We start from the raw sequence: 24,314 nt of genomic DNA, 5'->3' as shown, positions 1-24,314 counted from the left end.
GGGTCATCGGATCAAGTTGTTGCATTTTCATACTAGAAAATTCGCCATCTGTATATAAAGCCATAACTCGCCTTCATAAGATTGTAAGCCAGATACACCAGAATCCAGGCACCTGGACTTGGTCCGGTTGGTTTTGGAGTGTATTATCTACCTTTGGATGGAAGGTCCTATCCTTCCTAGGTATTGGCTTCCTTATATTATTCAGTTGCTGTCTATGTCTACAATGTGGACCAGCGATCTGTGGTCTGTGTGCCACATCGTGTATTCCACCACCAAGATTTCATTCATCACGGAAGAAGAAAGAAGAACAAATGATGCTATATGAACAGATCGATGGATTAATGAAGATTGATATCTCTTGACGGGCAAGTAGGGGACAAGGAGGGAATGTGGAAATATGGATTTTTCTGGTCAGTTATGTCCCCTATCTTGGACCCCAACGGTTTCATGTATAAATCACAAGTACATGTATGTTCCCTCCAGTTCTAGTTATGAAGACGCAAACACATGTGTGTCCACCGCCAACATGTCCTCTTTCAGATCCGCCATGAATGGGCCGGATATTCTATTTCTAAGTATGAAAGGCCACCGCCTTTATATGGTTCACTTATGCCATTTTACAGTCCAGGCAAGTAGGCCCTGATTCTATCATCAAGCTTTTCCTGCCTTCTGCCTCTGAAAGCTCCAGTCTGAGCTCGCATCTGTATCCATGAACTTTGTCCTCATTCTCTGCGCAGCTAACGGTGCCTGACATCAGCCTGTTGCCTGCCAAAAACTGTATTTCACCTTGTGATTATCTGCTCCGCTCCCTATCCAATACATTCCTGTCTAGTAGTTTAAGTAAACATTCTTCCAGCTACCGAGCAAAGGGCCCGGCTTCTCTGTCTTTATGCAAGTAATTCATAGCCCTGTTACTATGGAAGATTCCTGCCCTCGCATCTAGTGTAGACACTTAGACGCTTGTACACGCACTAATAGTCAGTATAGTCAGAATAGAATAAGATTCTACTCTAAGAGACCTCTCTTTTGGATAACATAGTTCTCTAAACATAGGATGTTAGATATGATTTGGGATTAGGTTGACTTGACCCTCCAGACTTCTGTCGCCACATGTAGAGCTAAATGTCAAGTCCCCTTCACCCCCTAGTTGCACGTCAATCACACGTCATGCTGCTGCGCGCGCATTTCTGCCAAGTATTTCTGCTGACATTGCGAAATTCTTTCATGGAACCACCCTATTATGACATCATACCTGATGACGTTCTTTAGTTACGCCCAGTTACCCCTACTTTAGTGACGCATGTATGTTCTTATCTTTACTATCAACTGTTACGCCTCCTGCATTTGTTTCACTGTAATGCCTATTGTATAAAAATGATTGTCTGTCAATAAAGTTGGGTCTTCACTTCCTGAACCTTCGTGGTGATGGAAGCTGGAGCTCATCAATTTAAATTGATTATGGAATAAAGCCCGTTCCGAACCTCTAATACCACGGATTCTGCCTCTTATTTTACTGAGCTATTGTTATAGATTTTCCGCATCAAATTAAGTCCCGGTAATTAAATTATTTACCACATAAAAGGCCCAGTGTCCGACCACCTACTGCATGCAGTCAGAAGGTACAGTCATTGAGGAGTTGGGTAAATATGATTTTTTTAAAAACAGAAATTCACACAAAAAAGTCAGAAAACCACTGCAAAAAACAAAGGTTAAAGTGGCGTTATAGATAGGTAGGGTACTAGGACATTATAATTAGGCCTTGTAATAATGTAAATACTATAATTATAAAGCAAAACACTGAAATTCACCAGTTATAGTTACTTACTTAAATATAACTTGCGCTTCGCCATACTCTGCTTATGACCTCAAATGTTACATCACTCATGATATGTTCAGTGACATAATTGATGACATCTAGAATGACATCACAGATTACATCACTGATGACCTATTCAAACCTTTGACTTTTCAAATTACTATATTAACCAGTACAGCATTTGAGAAATAAAATTAAGTACTAAATAATGCAAAATCACATAAAGCATGACTTACCCTTCAGGCACACAAACCCCATTAGGTATACAAAGGTCGTCACACGCATAGCCTTCGCCCTGAACAAAACACTTTCTGGATAGCTGACCTCATGTGGTCAGTCAACAATATATAGGCGGGCAAGCCCCTGCTGCATATGGTCTTTGCCCTGTAAACAAATCTTCATAGAGAACCCACTCACCCCAGACACCAAAGCCCCATTAGCTGGCCAAGTCAGACCCCCAACATGGCTGAGGGACAATACGAGAGGGCCCCCAGGAGTCAAGAGACACATCTGAGCAATGCAGCACAAGCACACATCTTGAGGGACATCGGCACACCCCACAGTACACATCTTACTCTGGAAGGAGTACTGCAAGCGTTGGGAGGACCTTCATCAATGGGCCAGGAATAAGGCCTCAATATTTTTGGTTTGTCCTCCCAACTACATTATCTGCACCACTGCATGGCACCACCGCACAGGAGGGTCCCCAGAACACCCTGCCCAACTCTTTATGCTCAGTGTGAAGAGTTTGAGCAGCAGAGAAGTTGTAAGTGAACTATTTATTAACCTAAGAGTAGATGAGTATTGTCCGATCTGAAATTTGTTCTGCATTTCATGTCGACTTTATCCCTGTGTTCGTTTTGTTTATGACTGGAATGAATGTTTTCAAATATTAATAGTCATTTTAAATGTTGAATTTTCGTTTGATTAACATTTAAAGTTCGCGTAATGGAAATGCTTTTCAAACTTCTTAATTTGTGTCAATATTACATTTCTGACACAAGCTTAACCATTTTCATATGTAACATATCCATATTGTAAAAGTATATTTCTATAAGGCTGACATTCAATATATTTCACTTTCAAACACGCCATTTAAAAAACAAATACAGCAATATAAATAAAATTTGGGAATGGAATTAGTTAAATTTTATAATATAATTTTAGCAATGGTTTTGTTTTTTCCAAAAGCTTAATTTAGAAGATAGGTAACATGGTAAAGATGTTTCAAATAATTTGACTATATTTTAGACATGATGAAATGAAATCATGTGTCTCTGTACAAACATTATTAATATTCTTCAATGTACATTGATTTCTTTTTAAGATTTTGCATACCCATTAGCATTCTAGTTTAAGCATACACAATGTCATATCTTGTATTTAGGGATGGGAAGAAGTTTTTCTCCCAGACCGGATGGACATCTGGGTTGTGCCCAGGAACTTCATTAACTTCAAAGGGTGCCCATCCTGTCACAGGAAGATGTATCTCACACATGGGCCTGACCCCTCTTTTGTCCAGCTGTGCAGCCAGACACCAATCCCACAATAGAGAGTTTGTCCATTATCATTGCCACGCCTTAGTTGGCACAGAGGGCTCTGTACAGGGGAAGAATGGTTCTGCCATGTTGGGTTTTGGTAGAGAGGTACAGTGTGGGAACATTTCCAGTACAACAAACAGAAAGTGCTGTAAATGCAGGTAGGGTCAAAATGTGGCACACCCAGTATACCCTTAAGAACATCTCTGGACAGAAGACAGATGAGGGACAGCACCTACTGTTGTGACCTGTGAGGAGACCACCAAGGACTGGACCTGCTCCCACTGGTTCCCAGGGCGGAGAAGTAGACTATGGGTCAGTTGGCCGACCTCCTGTTGAGCTACAGTCTCAAAGCTGCAAGAAGCCCACTTTCCTGAAGATCCCAGCTTACTAGTTCCAAATGGACCTTCCCTAGATCCTGCTAGTGGCTGCTCCTAGAGTGAGTCCTGTCATATAGGTGGTGTCCCTTAGATAAGTGTCACAGTGTATTCCTCCTGCCGTACCGTAAAGCCTGGGACTTGAAAACATTTTTTAAAATTCCTGGCTGGAGACCAGACAGAAGACCGCACCTACAATTCACCAAGGGTGCATCGCCGATGGCCCTGACTTTGCAGCAGCTTCTGCTACAATCTTCTTCGCAGCAGCAAATCTGATTCAGTGGGCCCAACACCGAGCGGCATCCAATGTCACCCTCTGTGACTATATACCCAGCCTCATCCTGTTGAAGGAATCCGACTTTCAGAAAACAGACTAAGGGCCTGATTTAGATCTTGGAGGACGGGTTACACCATTACAATGGCGACAGATATCCCATCTGCTGAATATATGAATCTGATAGGATATAATTGGATTTATATTTTGGCAGACGGGATATCTGTCAACGATGTGACAGAGTAACCTGTCCGCCAAGATTTAAATCAGTCCTAAGTCCAAAAGTAGAACACTTCACTGGACCCTATGCTGAGCAGCATCCGATCGACATTAACAGCTTTGGAGGCACAAACTCCAGTTTTTTCTGCTTGGAGCTTTTCCCACCTTCATTGACCGCTTCCCTGAGACCTCGTCCTTCCACAATTTGTCGTCATTTAACTTACCTTTGGATCCAGGCTGCTGCCTTGGCCCTCTGAGGACCCTACCCTCTCAGAATAATTCTAAGTCCGAAGGTATCTTTGAACGGGACCTGTCTGGGTCTTGTATCTGACCCAAGCTCCATCGCGGTTGTCCGTGAACCTTCCCTTTGTAAGTTGTCCGCTGTTGGCGCTACACTCTTTTTGGTGCTAAATTTAATTAAAATATTTTAAATTCATACCTCCAGTTCCCTTTATTGGATATTTGTAGTTTTAGTCTCATTTTGTGAAATAAAATATTATCTATTTTTGTAAATTATAGTGCGATTTTTGTGTTGCATTTTCATCTTTTTTAATATTTTGCTGTTTCTGAATGCTTTACACATTTTCTTAAGGTAAGCCTGTCTGCTCTGTGCCATAGCTACCAGTGGTTGAGCTCAGGTTGAAGTTACTGAAAACTTTACTAGACCTAACAAGAATAGTGCCATTATTACCTGTGGTGGACAAGCAAACATCCCAACTAATAATCCATTTTCTCATAATAAATAAATAAATAAATATATATATATATATATATATATATATATATATATATATATATATATATATATATATATATATATATATTTATTTATATATATTGTAAAAATGCTTTCAACACAGTATAATAAATACATTTCACCTTAGAAAAACATTGTATACTTGGTTTTGTTAAAAATGTCCACAGCCAATAGAACTTTTGTGCTGCTCTCACATGAGCTGCAAACATCTTTTCTTGCTTTCTAACTTTATGCATTTTAGCCTACCACTCCTGAAATGTCAGAATTATTTTAGTTTTCCATCTCTGGAGAATTAATGATTGAACTATGAGCATCAAGATGAATGATTGTGTATTATCCTTATCTGTAAGACCCAATAAAGGTGAATAACCAATTAACACTATTGTAGGATCATTTGCAGATTGCATTTTTAATTGATTCAAACAGTACTCCAATACTCATTCCCTGTAATAATATAGACTGGAGCATCCAAATACAATATGAGACACGTTTCCCATTTCTCCTTGATCACATCCAAAACAAGTGGCTGTAAGTATGGGTTGAGCTAATTTAAAAATGAGGGAGTACAGTAAATTAACCACTTTGCATAAGATTGCATCTTATAGAGATTGACCCCTCTTAAGACTGAAAAATGTATTTTAATAACTTTACTTCACATCTCCAATGCCATTGTGATATTTTTATCCTTCCTCCATGTATCTGAAATTCTCATAAAAATATTTCTCTTTTGTGTTAACTAAATAACTTTTACAAAAGCCAACTGATCTTACATTCACCTTGTCAATTAGCTCTGAAATCAAATCCATATTAACAAAACAAGGTCTTTTGAAAGCTAAAGACACATTAATCATGAGGTTTTTCTCAGCACAATAGTTTGCAAAAGCCTCCAACGGTCTCTGCATACAAACTGGTGTTCGATCCATAATGATCATTTCATCTGCATAAATAGAAATGGTATTTCAACTTGTCCCAACCTTGGCGGAAAAGACCTGACTTTCATCAAGGTACTGGATATGTCTGCTATGTAAATAGAGAACAGAAAAGGGGCAAGTATAAAGCCTTGCCTCAAGCTATTTGAGGTTTAGATTTTTTTGTTTAGGGCCCCATTACTGTGCAGCTCTATTTGGGTTGATAAATCTGCAGCCCTTTTGAATCAGCAGAATGTTACGACTTCCCAAGGGCTGTGAGCAGATATCAGCAACAACCAAAATATTTCTACTAAGATTATTACAAGCATACATTACAAAAAATACAGCTGACTTCTTCCCTATGTTCCAATTCAAGAAAACTGAACCAAGAGCAGTTTAGGGAGCTAAAAAGGAATTGATGGTTGTATCTACTGTAGAAATACCCCCTTAACATCAGAAGAGAAAGCGCCAACTCCATTACAACGGTGTCTTCTTATTAAGAAGACCTGATACTCTATCTAACAGAGAACATTGATCAGGAGGCAGGACCAATAGCTGCACTAAAAAATCAGGGTGCATAGATGAGAAGCTATTTTTAATTTCAAAGGGCATTTTGGGTAAGATTAAGCAGATGAAGCAGTATTGGATAGAAACCACCAACCAGGTAAAGGAGCAATTTGATTAAATGGATGACAAAACAACACGCATTCTGGATAATCATGAAAAGGGAGCAACAAATTCCCAAGGGTGAAGATAAACTGTCCAAAGGCATAGATCAGGTAGGACATTTTGAGAAAGAGTTAGCATACCCGAAGAATAAGCAGGAAGAGTTGAAATTTATTCCTGATATTCAAATCTGAGATATTCCATTATGTAAAGAAGATGTTGCAGGTGCCAAAGCATATATTGAGGCATTAATAAGGATCTCTGTCATCCTAGACTAATCTCAAGATCAAACTATACAATCGACACATAGGGGTCCATGACACATTACCCCAAATGCAAAGTATCCTAGAACAGTGCTGATCAACATTTCAGATTATGCGGTCAAGTAACTGATACTCAATAGGGCAATTCAAGAAAGGTTGTTTGAAGTTCAAAAATAGGTTTTGTTTCTAACTTTTTCCACTGTGACTGCAGAAATGGGTGTCAGGTGTGTGGGTGTGTGTGTGATTTGGGTCAGGTGTATAGTATCCTAATCCTGCCCATGCGGAGGTCACCACAAAGTAGGTGCGACTTCAAATACGGTTGTAAAGTTACTAATAGTAACTTTTCAGTCATAAATGATGGGTAGAAGACTCCAGCACCTGAACTGAGGGGCTGAAGACATACAAGTCTACAGTGAGGAGTAACATACACATTGCGAATACCAAAAAGTAGTAAAGGTACTCCTAGTGTTGTAGTAAAGGTACAAATGACTATATGTCTAAACTGGGGTGGCATGGTGAGCAAAAAAATGATGGATTTAACCCAGATCTCTTGACTGGGGGTGAATGTTATTTGCATATGGCCAGGTCTAAACTGAGGTGGCATGGTGAGCAACAGAATTATGGATTTAACCCATATCTCTTGACTGGGGGTAAATGTTTTGATTTGTTCTGCATTCCGTCCATCAATTGTGTGTCTTTTGCTTTCTCGCCCTAAGTGCGCCAGGTATGCCCAGACGTGGGTCCTGGGCTCACTGTGCCACTGGAATCAAGCTATCCTGGCTGAAGAGGGGTGAAACCCCGAAACCGGTCCTAGGATGCTTGTTTCCGGTCAAGGGAGGACCTGGCTTGGCAGTTCGGGCTGGACTGTTCCCATGAGGCACAGGGTCAAGACTGATTTGCATATGGCCAGGTCTAAATTGGGGTGGCATGGTGAGCAAAATAATGATGGATTTAACCCAGATCTCTTGACTGGGGGTGAATGTTTTGATTTGTTCTGCATGCCGTCCATCAATTGTGTGTCTTTTACATTTACACATGAGCATTTACCTTTGTGAATAGTGGCCATTGACTTGTTTAAAACACATTATACTCCTACACCTAGAAAACAAAATGCAATAATGAATGAATGGGTCTTGTAACATTGTTAAGCTACTGATCCTACAAGTCAGTATTAATTTTTTAAGTCTGCTATTCAGTTATCCTTAATGTATTTGAAATCTTGAAAAGTGTTTTAAAGCAAAGATAATGTATCTTTGACTTTTGATCAATATATGGCTCAAATTAGTCAAAAGCAAATTATAAACTTCAATAATCTCAAAGAAAAGTATAAATCACGCTTAAGTAAATAAATAAATGTGCAAGCTTCCAAAGAATTGCTAAAATGTAATTATTACACTAACTGTGATGTCAAGAATGGTATATATTTTAAAGACTAATGCGTTTATTTTTAACAGCTGGATTGGAAAACTTGAATTTCCTCAATCTGAACAACAACATGCTTCAATCCATTCCCCCAGAAATATACAGGTACTTAGTGAAAAAATGCAATTCTTGTGTATGGTAACTTACCTTTTCCACTCATAAAGCATTAATATTGTGCTTTAGTAATCCAGTGCTTAAATTTATTGCAACTCCCAACAGCAAATCAAAGATATAATTGTGTCTTTATAAGTCATGTTATGGTGAATATGGCTTCTTTTGATTTTTTGGCAAATTTAATTCTCCAAAGTAGCTAATGAAGGTTTCAAATACCCGTAGATATATTTCAGATGGGCTACCATACAAGTATGAAAAGAGTATGGGCTTAACGTCATTTTGGTGCCAATCACCTCTCTCTTGAGTTAAATGATGTGAATTTTGACATGTTGAAGGAGCAGGGATACTCTAGCTCCATCAAATTTTAAATGCATGTATCCTCAGGTTGTTCTCCATGATGTAAGAGGAATCTGGAATTCTCGAATATGAGATTTTCTATTAGTATTTACAATTAAGGCACCTTTTGTCAGCATCTTTGTGGTCTAAGACAACACCCAATTGTAGGTCAAACTCTTTTCAATACCATCTAAGGAAGGAACTATTTCAGATCTTTATCAAGACTCGAAACTCCATTATTAAATTGAAGGATCTGGGCATAATTGAGATCTGGGCAAGAAAGCTGGTCCCTCTGAGACATGTACAGGCTCGCCATCTCATCCAATCTGCAATAAATGCATACTTTTTAAAATCCTTTTATACTGTACACAAGAAAGGCTGCATAGGATGAGTGGAACATCTCTTTGCTATGTACTCAGTTTAGTGGGGCTCTAGGCACCTTGAACATGTGATCTGGTGGTACACATGGTTCAATAGTTCTTTATTCATTTGAACATGGTTTCTGGAATTGGTATAGAGTCAAAAAGAAGATGGTGTTAAGGTGAGATGTCATTAAACATCCAAAGGGATTACAGGGTTTAATATTTTTATGGGTCACTAGTGACTAGATTGATTAATGCCCAGTTATAGAGATCAGAGGAGCCCCCAGGTAAAGAAAACAGAAGGACAAATCTGAAATATATATTGCTCACAATTGAATGTTTTACAAACAATTTGGCCAAATTGTTAAGTTCAGAAAGATATGTGGTATTTATATGAGAAATCTGAATCAAAGTAAGGGTGGTTTAAATGACCCAGTCACCCAATCCTGCTTATTAGCTCTTCCTTAAAGACAGCTATTAAATCCCCTGAAGCATGGTGTTTTTACAATCCTTTTGATTGGATGTCTTGCATCCTTCCACTTTTCTCATCTGGGATGAAAGGGGTTACTCTTTTTATTTTAGCACTCCATTGGAGTACCTGTGTGTTTTTACTCTGTCCAACATGGGCTGCTTTTCCCTATTCATCCCCACTCCCTGATTTCTTTGTGTTGCTCCCCCCGATGTGCTTTGCCAGGATTGACTGCAGAGCAGGCTTCATCTGCCTTCAACATGTTGAATGAAAGCCCGAACCCTGGCTCACAATAACAGCATTTATGGTACTCATTTATGGTACTGAAGGAGGAGGGGGGGGGCTTCTCCATTCAAATATGACTTTGTAAGAGGTGTTTCAGTTGTTAGTCATGTTGAAGGCAATCTGCAAGCAGCACTTCCTCAGACATATGTTTTGTTCTTTTAAGGACCTGCAAAAACTCCTGTGTGTTGTTGTCAAGACGCATCACTTGCACTAGGCTTTATAAATTCTGTTTCGTTTCCTGTGAGAAATTTGAAAAATAAACCACAGTTTATAAACATAGAAACTTTAGAATTCAATGTTTAGTTTTGAGATAATATAAGATATATTTGCTTTTCCTCTAGTATTTTGAAATGTTTTTTATTTTCTCTTTTAAGTTACAAACAAGCATTGGCAAAGCTAATAGCTGAGCACTTGCAATGTATAGGAGTTACCTAATGACTTTCACAGTGCTTATTTTAAGTTGAGGTCCTGCTCAGTTTGAAAGACAATATCCATATTATCTTATCCTTTCTTTCTTTATATGAACAATCTTTCTTAGACAGCAAATAGGATATTTCTGAAGTAACTTAATATTTATGAGATATTTGGATACTTTAAAAATATTTATTGAATATAACTAATATGCTCAATATATTTAAAAAAATGAACTGTAATGTAAACTGTATTGTACCAATTCAGTATATTGTATGGCAATGTGACTAAGTATGTGCTTCACTCTCTTGATGCTAAAAAAAACAATAAGGAGATCTAAAATAAGTATAGTAGTTTAAGAAAGACTCTCATCTGAATGAATACAGTGTACAATTTTTTACTTCAACCAAGTTCCACTTGTAAAAACCACACAGGATATAACATTGATTTGATTTCAAACCAAAAACCACAGAAAGGTTGTCTCTTTAGGACAGCAGAGATCAGGGAGTAAAGTGAAAGAAGCACAGACAAAGATGAGCAATCCCTCTCACTCCCCTTTCCCTTTCCTCTCCCATACCAGTTCTACTCTTGCTAATTCACTTAAAAGCAGGGATACTGGTGCTGCCTCTAACTACTTTTGGTGGATGACAAGACAAGACTTGCTGGTGAGCCCCTCTGCTCCATTAAATTGCCATGTGGGATTTATGCCCAGAACAAGCACAGAAAATAATCATGATACAATATTATCGTGGTCCAAATATCGACCACACAAATATCAACTTTTCATACATGTAAAGTGCAAACATTTTGACTACAAAAATATTGGCATCCAAAATATCAACAGTATAATGATAAGTGCATGTGTTTAATTATAATAAGGCTATCCTGTTTTAGGTTTAATCAGTGTAAACATATAAACACTGAAAAAACACCTACACAACCACAAACTAAATAGCATTCAAAGAAAGGAAAAGGAGCATGAATGAGTCATTTTTATTTCTTACTGACCGGGCCAATGCACTGTAACTTTGTAGCAGCAAGAAAGAGTGGGCAAACATTATTCTGCTTGAGGTTTGTTGTTTAGGGATGTCACTAAAATATTGTTTCTTCTTCCTTTTGCTTTTTTCAGTTGTGTGGTCTTTGGTCTAAAGATGCAGGGTTTAGTAGCATGTTTTATGTCTTGCTTAATTATTCTATAAACTGTAGAGAATCAGGAAATAACAAAATCATATTTGATATTTTAGCTACGTTTGATTTTTTCACTGATAGGTAAAATGGCTGGTTTCATAAGAATCTTTCCCAATATGTACTATCACATTTAGCCACAGAGAATGGGTAAAACCCCTTGATACACCGGCCCCCTTTTCTAGCGAGTCAATATTGATAGTAGGTGAATTGCAAAACACTCTAGGCTTTAAATATTCAATACAAGGTGTAGTGACAGGTATATGTGAAAAAAGTGCTGTCAACAAGCATCTGGAATAGTGGTGAAAACATGACACCAGTCTTTTGAAAAACATGGAACGCAGTGTCACTTGGAATGCTGCTGGTAAATGTTCTTACCAAGTTCAACAAAGATTGTAGTGATATTGTTTGCATTTGCAGTGATTCAGCTGCGTATATTAAAAGATTGTTTGACGACCTGTCAAAATCGATACTGGAGCTAAAGTGCTTTCCTTTAAGAGATCCTTGCCATTTGCTAGATATGCTGAAAGCATCTTTACAATCTTCAGAGTTACTGAAGAATGCTAATGACTTTTTTGTCCATTCGGTTGTTTTGATATGCACGGGAACTAAAATGTAAATATGTAAAAATGTGTGCTTTGTGTAGCATCAAAGAAAGATTCATTCCAACTGTGTCATTTAGCTGATGGTTCTCAAACCTAGAGGCCGTGAATGCTGCATTATTCCTGTGGCAACCTTTTACAGAATCTTTGCTGAGTGATGATGCCAAAGGCAAGAAATGTGAGGATCTTCGGTCTCATATTGATAGTGATGTGAAAAAAGTACAAGCATTGGCATAGCCAATAGATCTCACCTCTGGGACCTTATAAGTGTTTAGTCAGAGCTATTGGCTTTGCCAATGTGTTTAAGCTATGTTATGGAGCATTGTTGCTGTCGGAATTGCCTGACTCTGTGATGGGCGGCAAGAGGACAATCGCCTGGCCCAAGATGACCCACTCTGGCTCCAACTCGATCTCATAGAGATCCCTCTGTATCTATGACAGGATCACTCCCACTTAAATTCACCTAACCTCGTCAAGGGCCTTCTACTAGCGGAAATCCGACGGCCTACTGCTTAGCAAAGAGGAGTCTTGATAACACTCAGGAGTCTTACTACCACGCAGCAGCTGGTCCTACCTGACTCATTGATGATCGGCAAGGGGACAACACCTGGCCCTGCCAGAATCTGCCCCATTGAGATCCGTCTACCACTGAAGCCAGGATCAATTTATGAAAAGAAATACACCTAACCACTTCAAGGGCCACTAACCTGCAGTACCCTGACGGCCCTTAGTTCGCAGTGAAGAGGCGCCCTGCCACCACGCAGCAGCCGGACATGGTGATGGTCGACAGGGGGTCAACCCCCGGTTCTTTTATACTGCAAGGATGACCCTGGGTCCGCCCTAACGAAGCGGGTCCCCTCTCGGTCCTCCCATACTACACTGCTATAAACTCACCAGGCAATTTGAATCATTAGGCTACAGACCCGACCTCATCCACTAATGCCCCAGCGCTATGCCTAATTTGAAGATGGTCGCCCTCTGCAGTTCAACGAACACACCCGGACAAAGAAACTGCGCAAATGTGACATGGAGAACCGACGACAGGGAAACTACCCTGTGAACGCGTCAACATTTCGCCCCGGATGGCCACAACCGATAAGGTAATGGAAAAACTTATCCACAGCCTGAGCATCATTAACTAATCATTAACATACCTCCTATACTCGGCCCCTCTGCGATCAAAGCTGGCCCTGTCCGGGACTACGCACGGCTGACTCCTCCCCGCCGATGTGTACCTTCAACTTGATAATAAAGTCACACAACGAACGTCCATGGGACAGCTGTTAAACCCTACCTCCTTGACCTAGCCCAAAGAGACAATTTTAACTCCCCTCTAGCTGAACCGTCCATACACACCAAACGTCCAAGACACCCTTTCAGATTCACGCCCCCCCCCTCTTAGAAATCCAGCAATGTCACTGGGCACGCCAATTCCCTCCAACCACCTCACAGCGACCTTCCTGAAACCCCACGGCGCGAACTCCTTCGTGATTAGCTTCCCCCAACCTCTCTCTTAAAGCAAGAAGAAACTTCAAACATAGACTGATTAGACAGCACCCAGAAACACTATTCGCGGACACATACCACTGCTCCTCCAAAGGGCAGATTAAGATGGATTTCATCTTCCACACTGAAAGACCCGATAACTGGAACGCCACTTTCAGAACGCAACTTTACATCTCTAAAACTACAACTACTCCGCATAGTTGCAAACTAACGATCTCTCTCCCTAACTGCTCGGCAAGGGGCGGGAAAATGTCTGTGACCATCTACACTAACGGCACAGTCCTGATACAGGCAAACAATGAGAACCTAGAGGCCTTCGACTCCTTCTTCCCCACACTTCGAACCGCTCTCCCTCACTCGCTTCATCCCTCCCCGACCCATTTCTCACCCCCAGACAACATGCCCCAGGGTAAGCAATCTAACACCATCTCGCCCAACGCCACCACATCCTACTGCTTCGCCCCCATGAATTGTGACCTCCAACTCCCAGAGGAACGCCAAACTCAACTTCCCCCTATGATCCACCCTCATCAACAGCATGATCCTGCCCTGCCGACACTGATCACTAACCACACTAGCACTCCCGCAGACCTCAGGTGGACGAAACCACGACATGACCCAATACACCCCCTACCTAGGATCCCAAACAGAAGCAACATGGGTTATACAAGCAGCAATAGGCAACACTACTTAGTCACTACCTCCACCTCACAGGGGGACCCTACTCAAGATTCCCTCACCCCCGACCACGATAACATGGCGCGGTGTCTTGCTTCACTAGAAAGCCAGTTAGAAATGATATTCCGGGGCCTGAACGAAATCCTCACCAATCTCGACAAGAGCTGAAAGCCCCAGCAATCCCCTCCCAGGGCGCCCACTCCGTCCAGCTCCAACCACCCTAAGCGCCCTTCCGGACTCATAGTGACCCCGCAACACGAAGTCAGAGACCCTCCAGATTGGTCGCTGAGATCCCGTCACAGAAATCCACAGGAACCAAAGCCCCCTCGCCCAGGCTACAGAGACTCATAAAAACTGACTCTGTGATCCTGACATCAAGACCCACAAGAACCAAAGCCGCAATGTCCTTTGAATAAGTGGCCGATCTAGCCTCATCATACGACTCCCCTCCCACCGCATTGTTCTGCGAAGAAGGGGCCGATCTAGCCTCATCATTCGACTCCCCTCCTACTTACTCCCCTAAATCCAAGATCCAAGTGATCATCGGTTTCAGAAGAGACCGTCCCCTCACGAAACCCCCCCAGACCCCCGCCCTCCTCACCACCTTACCTAGGGCCCCCCCTGGAAAGAATCATAGTAAAAAAGAGCTTTCCACCAACTGCATGCTCATTAACTGTAGATCCGCCTCTATGCATGCAACTGAACTAGCAGAAGCCATCCTCTCGCAAGACATAGACATTGCGTTCATCACGGAGACTTGGCTCAATGATCTCTCCTCACCTTGCTTAGATATGCTTGTGCCCCCGGGTTTTACCATTCTTAACAAAGATAGAAAAGATCAACGAGGGTGAGATGTAGCTATTATTCATAAGGACAACATCGCCATCATGAAAATGGATTCTTGTAAGTACAGCACCTTTGAATGTCTCACCACCAATATCAAGACGAAGGATAATGGATCATTACTCTGCCACCTTCTCTATCTCCCACCAGGCAACACCCCCGCATTCGGGGAACATTTGGATGACCTGATTGCTCACTGCGCACTCGGGGACGCTAACAACCTAATTCTTGGTGACCTAAACCTCCGTTGGAATGAAACAAACAACCCGTTAATTCAAACGCTATCCAATCTTCTCCGTGACAATAACTTATCCCAACACTGCTCAGAGAAAACACACAATAAAGGAGCAACCTTGGATGCCATTATTGCTCAACAAGACACAATTACGATTGACCACATACTCCCCGTGGACTGGTCGGATCATCACATGATCTTATTCCACATTAACCAAAAAATGCTTTCCCAGCCACCCGTGCAAGACCTCCCCAAATGGATTAGAAACCTTACCAAGATTCCCATGGCCGCCCTAGAGGAAATACCAAGATTCCCATTGCCGCCCTAGAGGAAAGGATAAGCTTGCTCCTTCCCAGCGCCAACGACCACCTCACCTCAACTGAACTCACCTCACTCTATAACTCAAATTTGGTGGCCATGCTTGACCAACTAGCCCCCCTGAAGCTAAAAAAAAGCTGAGCCATTCTGTCCAGATCATGGTTTAACACTGACATCAACTCCGAAAGGAGAGAACTAGGAGCCACTGAAAGACGCTGGAGGAATAATCCTACTACTACCCTCCACTAACAACCCAAAACAGTTCGCAGGAAGTATAACAACCACATCAAGAACAAAAAATCCTTGTTCTTCCGCTTCGCGCTGGACTGCGCAAAAAACAGACCCAAAGACCTCTACAACATCATCAGGCAACAAACCTCCAAGCCCGCTACTTCCTCAATACAGGCGTCCAAAGAACTTTGTGACAACTTCGCCAACTTCTATAATGATAAAATCACTAAGATCAAACTCTCACTAGACACCAACAACACCCCCCTCACAAAGAACAGCTCGTCTGGGGCGGATGACATCACCCCCTTTCCCTCCACCACACCTTGGCTAATCTTCCGCCCCATTCAGGAAACTGAGATTATCAATCTCATCTCCACCGCCAAACCCTCATCTCATGTCCTAGACCCCATTCCCCCCCCCCATTGACCACAAAGCTGAAGCGCTCCCTTGCACCGCTCTGGTGCACGATCATAAACAGCTCCATGAAAAATGGAGTCATTCCAGATTGCCTTAAAGTGGGACAAGTCACGCCTTTGTTGAAAAAACCCGGCCTTGACATAGAGGATTTAAATAACTTTAGACCTGTCTCTAACCTTCCTCTTCTGTCCAAAACCCTAGAAAAATGCGTACTTCAACAACTAACCCAACACTTGGATAACATCAACCTCCTCGACTTCCATCAGTCTGGCTTCAGAAAAGGCTGCAGCACGGAAGCTGCGATCCTCAACATCATCGACAATATCCACAAATCACTCGACTCTGCTGCCTCCTCATTCTCCTTGACCTATCGGCAGCATTCAACACGGTAGACCACAAACTTCTCATTAGGGCTCCCCAAGAAAGAGCAGGACTTGGCGAGGTGGTCCTCCAATGGTTCTCTTCTTTCCTACACAACTGCACCCAAAAAATCAAAATCTAAAACTTTACGTCCGGCCTTCATCTAGTCAACAAGGGAGTCCCTCAAGGTTCAGTGTTCTCTCCGCAACTTTTCAACATTTACATGAAACCTCTCACCAAACTACTCAAAACACCAACATCCGCTTCCATCTTTATGCAGACGATACTCAGATCTACTTCGAAACCGCCTCCATAGGGGGCATTCAACGACTCAATGACATACTGAGAGATGTTCAACAATGGCTGTCAAGTAACCACCTTAAACTAAATCCCGACAAAACTGAAATACTTCTCATCTCAAACAAAGAGGAGAACCCCCAATTGCTAAATGGCTAAAAGCTATTGATGCACTGAACGGCAACCTCACCCTGGCCGACTCTGTCAAATCACTTGGCATCACGCTAGACCCGAAACTGGACATGACCATACACATCAAGAACTCAGCTAAGAGCGCCTTCCTTAACCTCAAGCTACTGAACAACATAAAACCTTTCATCCCGCCCAATGACCTTAAACATGCCACCCAAGCATTGGTGCTGTCAAGACTGGACTACGGGAATGCAGTCCTCTCAGGAATAGCAACATCACATCTTGCTCCCCTCAAAACAATGCTCAACGCGACAGCCAGAATGGTCACTGGAATCAAGAAATTCAACCACATTTCTCCTGCACTCAGAGAACTTAGGTGGCTCCCAGTTGGGCTAGTTTCAGAACAGCCTGTCTCACACACAAAGCCTTGCACACAGGCAAACCCAAATATTTGGCGGCTAAACTCAAAAAAAGCCGGTCAGGCCAGGAACCTCAGAAGCTCGAACTATCTTCTACTCATCCCTTTGAAAACTCAAAAACAAAAAACTGCGGCTCGATCCTTTGCATGGAGCGTGCCCAAAATCTGGAACTCAATTTCCCCTCACATTAGAACTATCCCCTCCTTTGTAAAATTCAAGAGTCAACTCAAAACCTTGTTCCTTGACGGCTGCCTAGGGAAACAATAGGAGCAGTCGGAGCCCGGAAGCAGGCTCTATGTCCGCAAGACTTCGAATCAGAACTCTCCGCCGCTGACCTTCCCTATTATTGTTTTATGTGATTATCTGCATTGTATCTGATGTAAAGCACTCCGAAACCCTCGGGTCTGGCCAGCGCTATATAAAACTTCTTAAATAAATTAAAAAAAAAAAATTGTGGCTGCTGTACAGCATGTTGAAAGCATATAATAAAAAAGTGCTGAGCATTTTTGTTACCTTGGATATAACTAAGAAGACAACAGAAGAGTGGAGGTTGGGAAATAGTACCTGAAGTACAACACGAGCAGCGGACATACACTAGGGGAGAAGCAACAGACGCCAGATTCCGGGGTCAGACTGAGGTAGTGCTCAATGATGCTGAGGTGGTGGTGTGCTAGTGCGGAGTTGATTCTCAGGTGACACTGAATGATACTCAAGTGATGCCGAGGTGATGCTGAGGTAGTGCTAAGTGATGCTGTGGTGCTGCACTGGTGCTCAGGTGGTGCTGAGCTGGTGCTCAGGTGGTGCGGAGTGATGCTGAGTTGGTTATGTGCTTAGGTGCTGTGCTGATGCCTAAGTGTAGGTACTAAATTGCTGCTGAGGTGGGGCTGTACTGTTGCTGTGGTGGGGCTGTGCTGGTGCACTGATGTGGAGGTGGTGCTTCGATCTTGTTGATGTTGTGCTGTGCTGTTGTTGAGGTGGTGCTGCGCTCTTGTTGAGGTTGTGCTGCTCTGTTGTTGAGGTGGTGCTGCGCTGATTCTGAGGTGGTGCTGCGCTGATGTTGAGGTGGTGCTGCGCTGATGCTGGGGTGGTGCTGCGATGATGATGAGGTGGTGCTGTCCTGGTGGTAATGCTCTGATGACGAGGTGGTGCTCAAGTGATGTTGAGTGATACTGCGGTAGTGGTGAGTGATGCTGAGGTGGTGCTGATTTATGCTGAGGTAGTTGTGCTGCACTGGTTCTCAGATGGTGCTGAGTTGGTGCTGTGCTGAGGTGATGCTGTGCTGAGGCTGGAGAAGAGCAGTGTGAGGCACAAGGACTGAGAATGAAGAGAAGAGCAGCATGAAGCACAAGGAAGGAGAGTGAGGGAAAGAGCAGCATGAAGCTCAAGGACACAGAGTGAGGAGAAGAGCAGCATGAGGCACAATGACACAGAGTGAGGAGAAGAGCAGTGTGAGGCACAAGGACAGAGAGTAACGAGAAGAGCAGCATGAGGCACAAGGAAGGAGAGTGAGGAGAAGAGCAGCATGAGGCACAAGGACAGAGAGTGAGGAGAAGAGCAGCGTGAGGCACAAGGACAGAGTGTGAGGAGAAGAGCAGCATGAGGCACAAGGACGGAGAGTGAGGAGAAGAGCAGTGTGAGGCACAAGGACAGAGAGTAACAAGAAGAGCAACATGAGGCACAAGGAAGGAGAGTGAGGAGAAAGCAGTGTGAGGCACAAGGACAGATAGTGAGGAGAAGAGCAGCGTGAGGCAGAAGGACAGAGTGTGAGGAGAAGAGCAGCATGAAGCACAAGGATGCAGAGTGAGGAGAAGAGCAGTGTGAGGCACAAGGATGGAGAACAAGGAGAAGAGCAGCGTGAGGCACAAGGAAGGAGAGTGAGGAGAAGAGCAGCATGAGGCACCAGCTAAGGAGTGCCCAACATCTGTATTTCACGTTGCAGACATGAACATAATTGCCATTGCTCTTGCGAAATGGAATTCCATTGCCACCAAACACCACAAGGTTATAGCCATGTAGCACAACTAAGAGAAGAACTATTTGGGCACAATTTTGGCAGAAAGTCAACAGCAAATCAGAACAGGGTGTGGCCGTAATTTTTTTAATGGTGGTGTTTCACTAATGCCAACAGGTCAGAAATCCTCATATTTAATTAGTAAAGTCTTTATCTGTACCACTGATTCTCCATTAATGTTTATAAACTAATACTGTCTACCCTGGTGGCTCTGTGAGAGTACGAGATTGCATAAGACACCCTGCCTAGAACTTTGATTAACAATAGACCCCTAAATCTAAAATATTAGTTTAGAAAACTTAAACATGCACAGGCACTTGTCTGAAATACAAATACATTGTAGCGCATTTTATACAAATACATTAAAAAAAATAAAACATATAACAAACATTTGTAATTTATATTAAAGATTATAACGCAACATGAACATATTATTATTATTTTGAATATAGAGCATAGTTTGTATTCAGCCATCACAAATATTACTTGAAGCTTTTGCAAAAATCAATATTGTTAAAATGCTAAAAACATAAAGATATAAATGCAAAAGAGAAATAATTAAAAAAAATTTTTTTTTAGAAATATAGAATTTTAAGTTAACTAAGTTCAAAAAATCTTTCAAAAGTTTCCAGGATAACGTAACATGTAATTACCTAACTCTAATCTAACCTTATTAAAATATAAATAAAAAACAACTGAAATACACTATTCCGACTATAAGCATACAATCTTAATGATGATATTATCGGTTTTTTTGTGCACTTTAAATGAGCTTCACTTCTTGTGGCAGCTTTCATTCAAGATGAAACGTTGCACTTTCTTCTTCACCCTCACATAATCTCCCAAGGGTGTTTAAATACAGCCAAAAATAAAGCCTCTGTGAGGCACCTGCCTGAAGAACAATGACAAATGTTTTTTTAAATGATTGAATGTGACGATCCTTCCCCCAATACTCACAAACACAGAGCCAGATTGATGGCTATAGACAGAGAAGAGGGAGTAGTGACCGAGGTTAGGTAAATAAAGTGTCCACAATATAATGGGACCGTGTTGAACAAATAAAAAGGTAAATGTTATTTTCTGGGAAAAAACAAATACCAGTGGACTTGTACTCCCAATGTTTAATCAGATGCTTACAAATAAAAATGTATTTGCTTAGCGTTAAGACCAGGGAAACAGAGCGCACCCATTGGAAAATATGATTGACCAAAGAAATAATCAAAAGCCTCTTTCAGCTGAAATACAGCACAGTCAAATAATAATATCATGGACACCGAGCTGCGGAGCATCCACCACTGAAGAGACCCGATAGTCACTAAGCCAGATTAAAGGCTTTAGACAGCGAAAAGGACAGTGACGGGGTTGAGTAAATAAAGGGACCACAATGGAATGGGACTGTGCCAAACAAATAGAAAGGTTTTTTTAAGAAGAAAAAAAATACAAATACCAGTGGAATTATCCCACTCCGAAGCAGTATGTGGGTTTCTGCACATGAACAGGGACTTATGTGAGAGAACAATGTTGAGCATTGTTGCCACACCCTCTGTGCACTTGGACCACAACAGCCCATGAAAGTGTTGCTTCACTGATTTTTGTCCCCAGTTGGGGTAGATAGCACCTCGGACTCTGACAACACGTGTGCAGTGAGGGATACGGGGCAGCTGACTTCATATGGCCACCAGGTAAGTAAGGCACTGCTGCGGACAGTGCAGACTGCAGCCGGAGGCTAAGAAGCGCCCCTGAGGGAATGTGAACAATGGCTTTGCGAACAGCAGGCTAAGAGTCTGCCGGATGGCGGGGCTGCAATGAGGCGGGCAGTGACCATAGCAGTTAAGTGCACCCGGTACCTTGCAGAGTGAGCCTGAATACACAGCGAGTGAGCTCTGCCACTTCAGTTATTTCCCACGTTGCTTTCAAGTTTCAGAGTCGACAATATGTTGCGCTGAAACGGGATGGGGGGCATCATAACCGGCAGAAGAAATACGCCAGCACCAAAAGAGCCAGTCGGGGAGGGGCGATAACCTTCAGAGGCAGACCTTCCTTTAAGAGGCAAAAGGAATGGAAGACAGTATGGGGGCAGACGCACAGAGAGAAGATACAGAGACAGCCTGAGGTAGGAGGGGCCATTCCACGCTGTGCCAGGAGAAACCGTGAATGCGTTGCGATGGCCAACCAAATTGAACAATGAGTGAAATCGCCTGGGAGGGAACCATGTTCCAAAAGGAGGGAAGGCAGCATTTCCGATTGCCACAAAAAAGAACCAATGGCAATTGAAGGTCTTGTGTGAAGCACATATTGTACATACATCAGGTCTTGCAGACAACGCATGTGCACTGCCTAGGTTCGACCTACCAAAACTAGAGTCTGAAAACACCCTTTTCTACCAAGTGTGTTCAGCATCATGGGTGTAGATGTGAAACATCTCCTTGAGAGTAGGCTGGGTGACACTTTTTAGTGACTCTGGCACTGCACCATGTCCCATGTTAGAGTGCTTGCCACTTGGTAAGCAAAGTAATGTTGAGGAACAATTCAGGGAATGTTATTTTACAATGTATGAGAAATGGCCTGCAGTGATGCATAGAAATGTCCCTTCACCAACCATGGCATTTGAAGTCAATGAAGCCTCACTGTGGTACACTGCTCAAGTTCTAGATCCCTTCCATAAAGGGGAATTTTCTCAGAAATGTTTAAAGTGCTGCTTCATTTTTGACCGCTTCAATAACTCTGAGGGCATTTGCGCCCAGTACAACAAATTTGTTGCAGAACCTGTCCCAGATAATCGCAATCTTCAGGTGCAGTGTTGGCATGGAAAGCTATGTCAGTGGCCAGAGTTGGCAAATTGTATGCTGGCTGTTTTGTCATTGCCCATCTCAAGTGACAATGTTGAAAGGGCCTTTTCACAGATAAAAGTTTACATAGGGAGGAAAGAGCGAGCGCACATAACCAAAGACTCACTGAAGAAGTATTGTATGGTGTGCTACAATAAGTTTGATTTGTAAAAATGTATTTGTACCTCATATAATTTGTACGTACACTTTATATATACTATGCACTATCAATGCAGAAAGGATAATAAAATCAAAATGTTCAATAGACACTGGAAAAACACGGTTTCTGTTGTTTTTAATGGTGTGAAAATATGTAACCACTGATAACCACAGTTTTGTAAGGTATTGAAAACACTGGAAAAAACCCCACCAGAATTTACCAAAACTATAAATTGCACACAGGAAATCCTAATTATAATTAACATAATTATAATTCAAGTGAAACAATTAAAAATAAATAGTATATTTAAAAATATTTATATACAAATATGCAAATTGATTTTTTATCTTTTAACATATATTTAAATATATATATATAACTTTAAACAACAGTGAATAAAAAAACGTAATATTGAAGTCTACATTATAGCACATTTTATATAAATACATTTAAAAAATATATAACATTAGTTATTTATATGAAAGATTAAAATATACTATTCAGACTATAAGCATACAAGCCTTGGAAAAAAGCATAGATTGTAGGGGTAGGGGCAACGCACATGTACTAATTTAACTTATAATAAACACTGGAAAATGCATTTATTTAAGTGGGTCAGATTTACTGTTCTAACTCCAATCCAACAATTATTGAGGAGAATCCATGCATTGAAGTAATCAAATTTACTATTCCAACCCCAGTCTAACAAACAGTGGAGATAGGCAAATGTATTATTCCAACAACACTAGGGAAAGTGTATGCATCAGTGGTAAGGCAGATTTACTGTTCTAATTCCAATCTAAAAAAATTGTAGAAAGTACAAACATTTGAGAGGACGGAATGAGATATACTTTACTACCTGCAAACATTGAGAAAGTGTGTGTAATATGGGAAAGGGTTATTTTATTAGCCTAACTCTAGCCTAACAAACAGTACCTAAATTTGATGGTTCATATACGCAAGTGATACAAATTCATATTAAAACTATTTAGCTAGCTTAAATAAAAAAACATGAATCCTATATATTTATTTACAAACATGAAAATTATTTTCAAAAGTTAACAAACATAAATGGATTGCACATTTTCCCAATTTATTAAATAAAATCATATTCAAAGTGAACAGTATCTCTCAATTTACCCACTAAACCCACCAACATAAAAGAAGAGCAATAACATCTATTAAAAACAAAAACAATACTACTCACGTATTTCCCGATATTACACCTATCTCATCCAAAAATAATTATAAAGTAAATAAATATGTAAAAAATACAAAAAACATTATCAAACATTAATAATTTACCTAAGAAACAGTGGACAATAAATAATATATACTTTAAAATTAAGAATGCCCACCCATCCCAAATATATACCATCTATAGGAAATAACTGAATGATTGTTTTAAAACAGGCAAAATATTTGTTTAAAATTAAAACTAGTCAGACATATAAAACAAATTATTTCCGAAATGAGCATATTTAATACATCAATCAATTAACATCAGTGTATGTATATCTTATTTACAATTTCCCAACAACCCAAAATTATAATGTATTAAATAATTAATATAAATAATTAGATTAATGAAAAATAACACATTAATCAATTAAAAATAATTGACATATGTTTAATAACACTACTGACCCAATCCTCTTGTTATCCTCACAGTTCTAACTTAAAATCTAATAAAAAATAACAGATTAATCAATGAAAATTAATTGCTATATAATTGTTAAAAAAACATGACCCACTCAATATCCCAATAACCCCAAAGAACACAAAAAATACATTATAATATTATCTGAAAATAGTTAAACACATTTCGCAATAACATAAATAATTATCTAAAACATAATACAACAACATTAAATG

At 41.0% G+C, this 24,314-nt stretch overlaps 1 protein-coding gene across 3 annotated transcripts in view; it reads left to right on the top strand.

Moving 5' to 3' along the window:
• The window catches only part of LRRC69 (leucine rich repeat containing 69), a 404,099-nt gene that overhangs the window by 214,098 nt on the left and 165,687 nt on the right, over positions 1 to 24,314 (top strand). For all 3 annotated transcript variants that reach the window (XM_085605299.1, XM_085605297.1, XM_085605298.1), the window contains exon 3: positions 8,273 to 8,345. In XM_085605299.1, coding sequence (XP_085461425.1) covers positions 8,273 to 8,345 — 73 coding nt within the window. The remainder of the gene's footprint in view (positions 1 to 8,272; positions 8,346 to 24,314) is intronic.

The sequence above is a fragment of the Triturus cristatus genome, chromosome 5_1, assembly GCF_964204655.1.
Source record: "Triturus cristatus chromosome 5_1, aTriCri1.1, whole genome shotgun sequence".
NCBI classification, from domain to species: Eukaryota; Metazoa; Chordata; class Amphibia; order Caudata; family Salamandridae; genus Triturus; species Triturus cristatus.
Note: the sequence above shows the minus strand (reverse complement) of the source record. Positions and strands in the feature narration are given on the sequence as shown.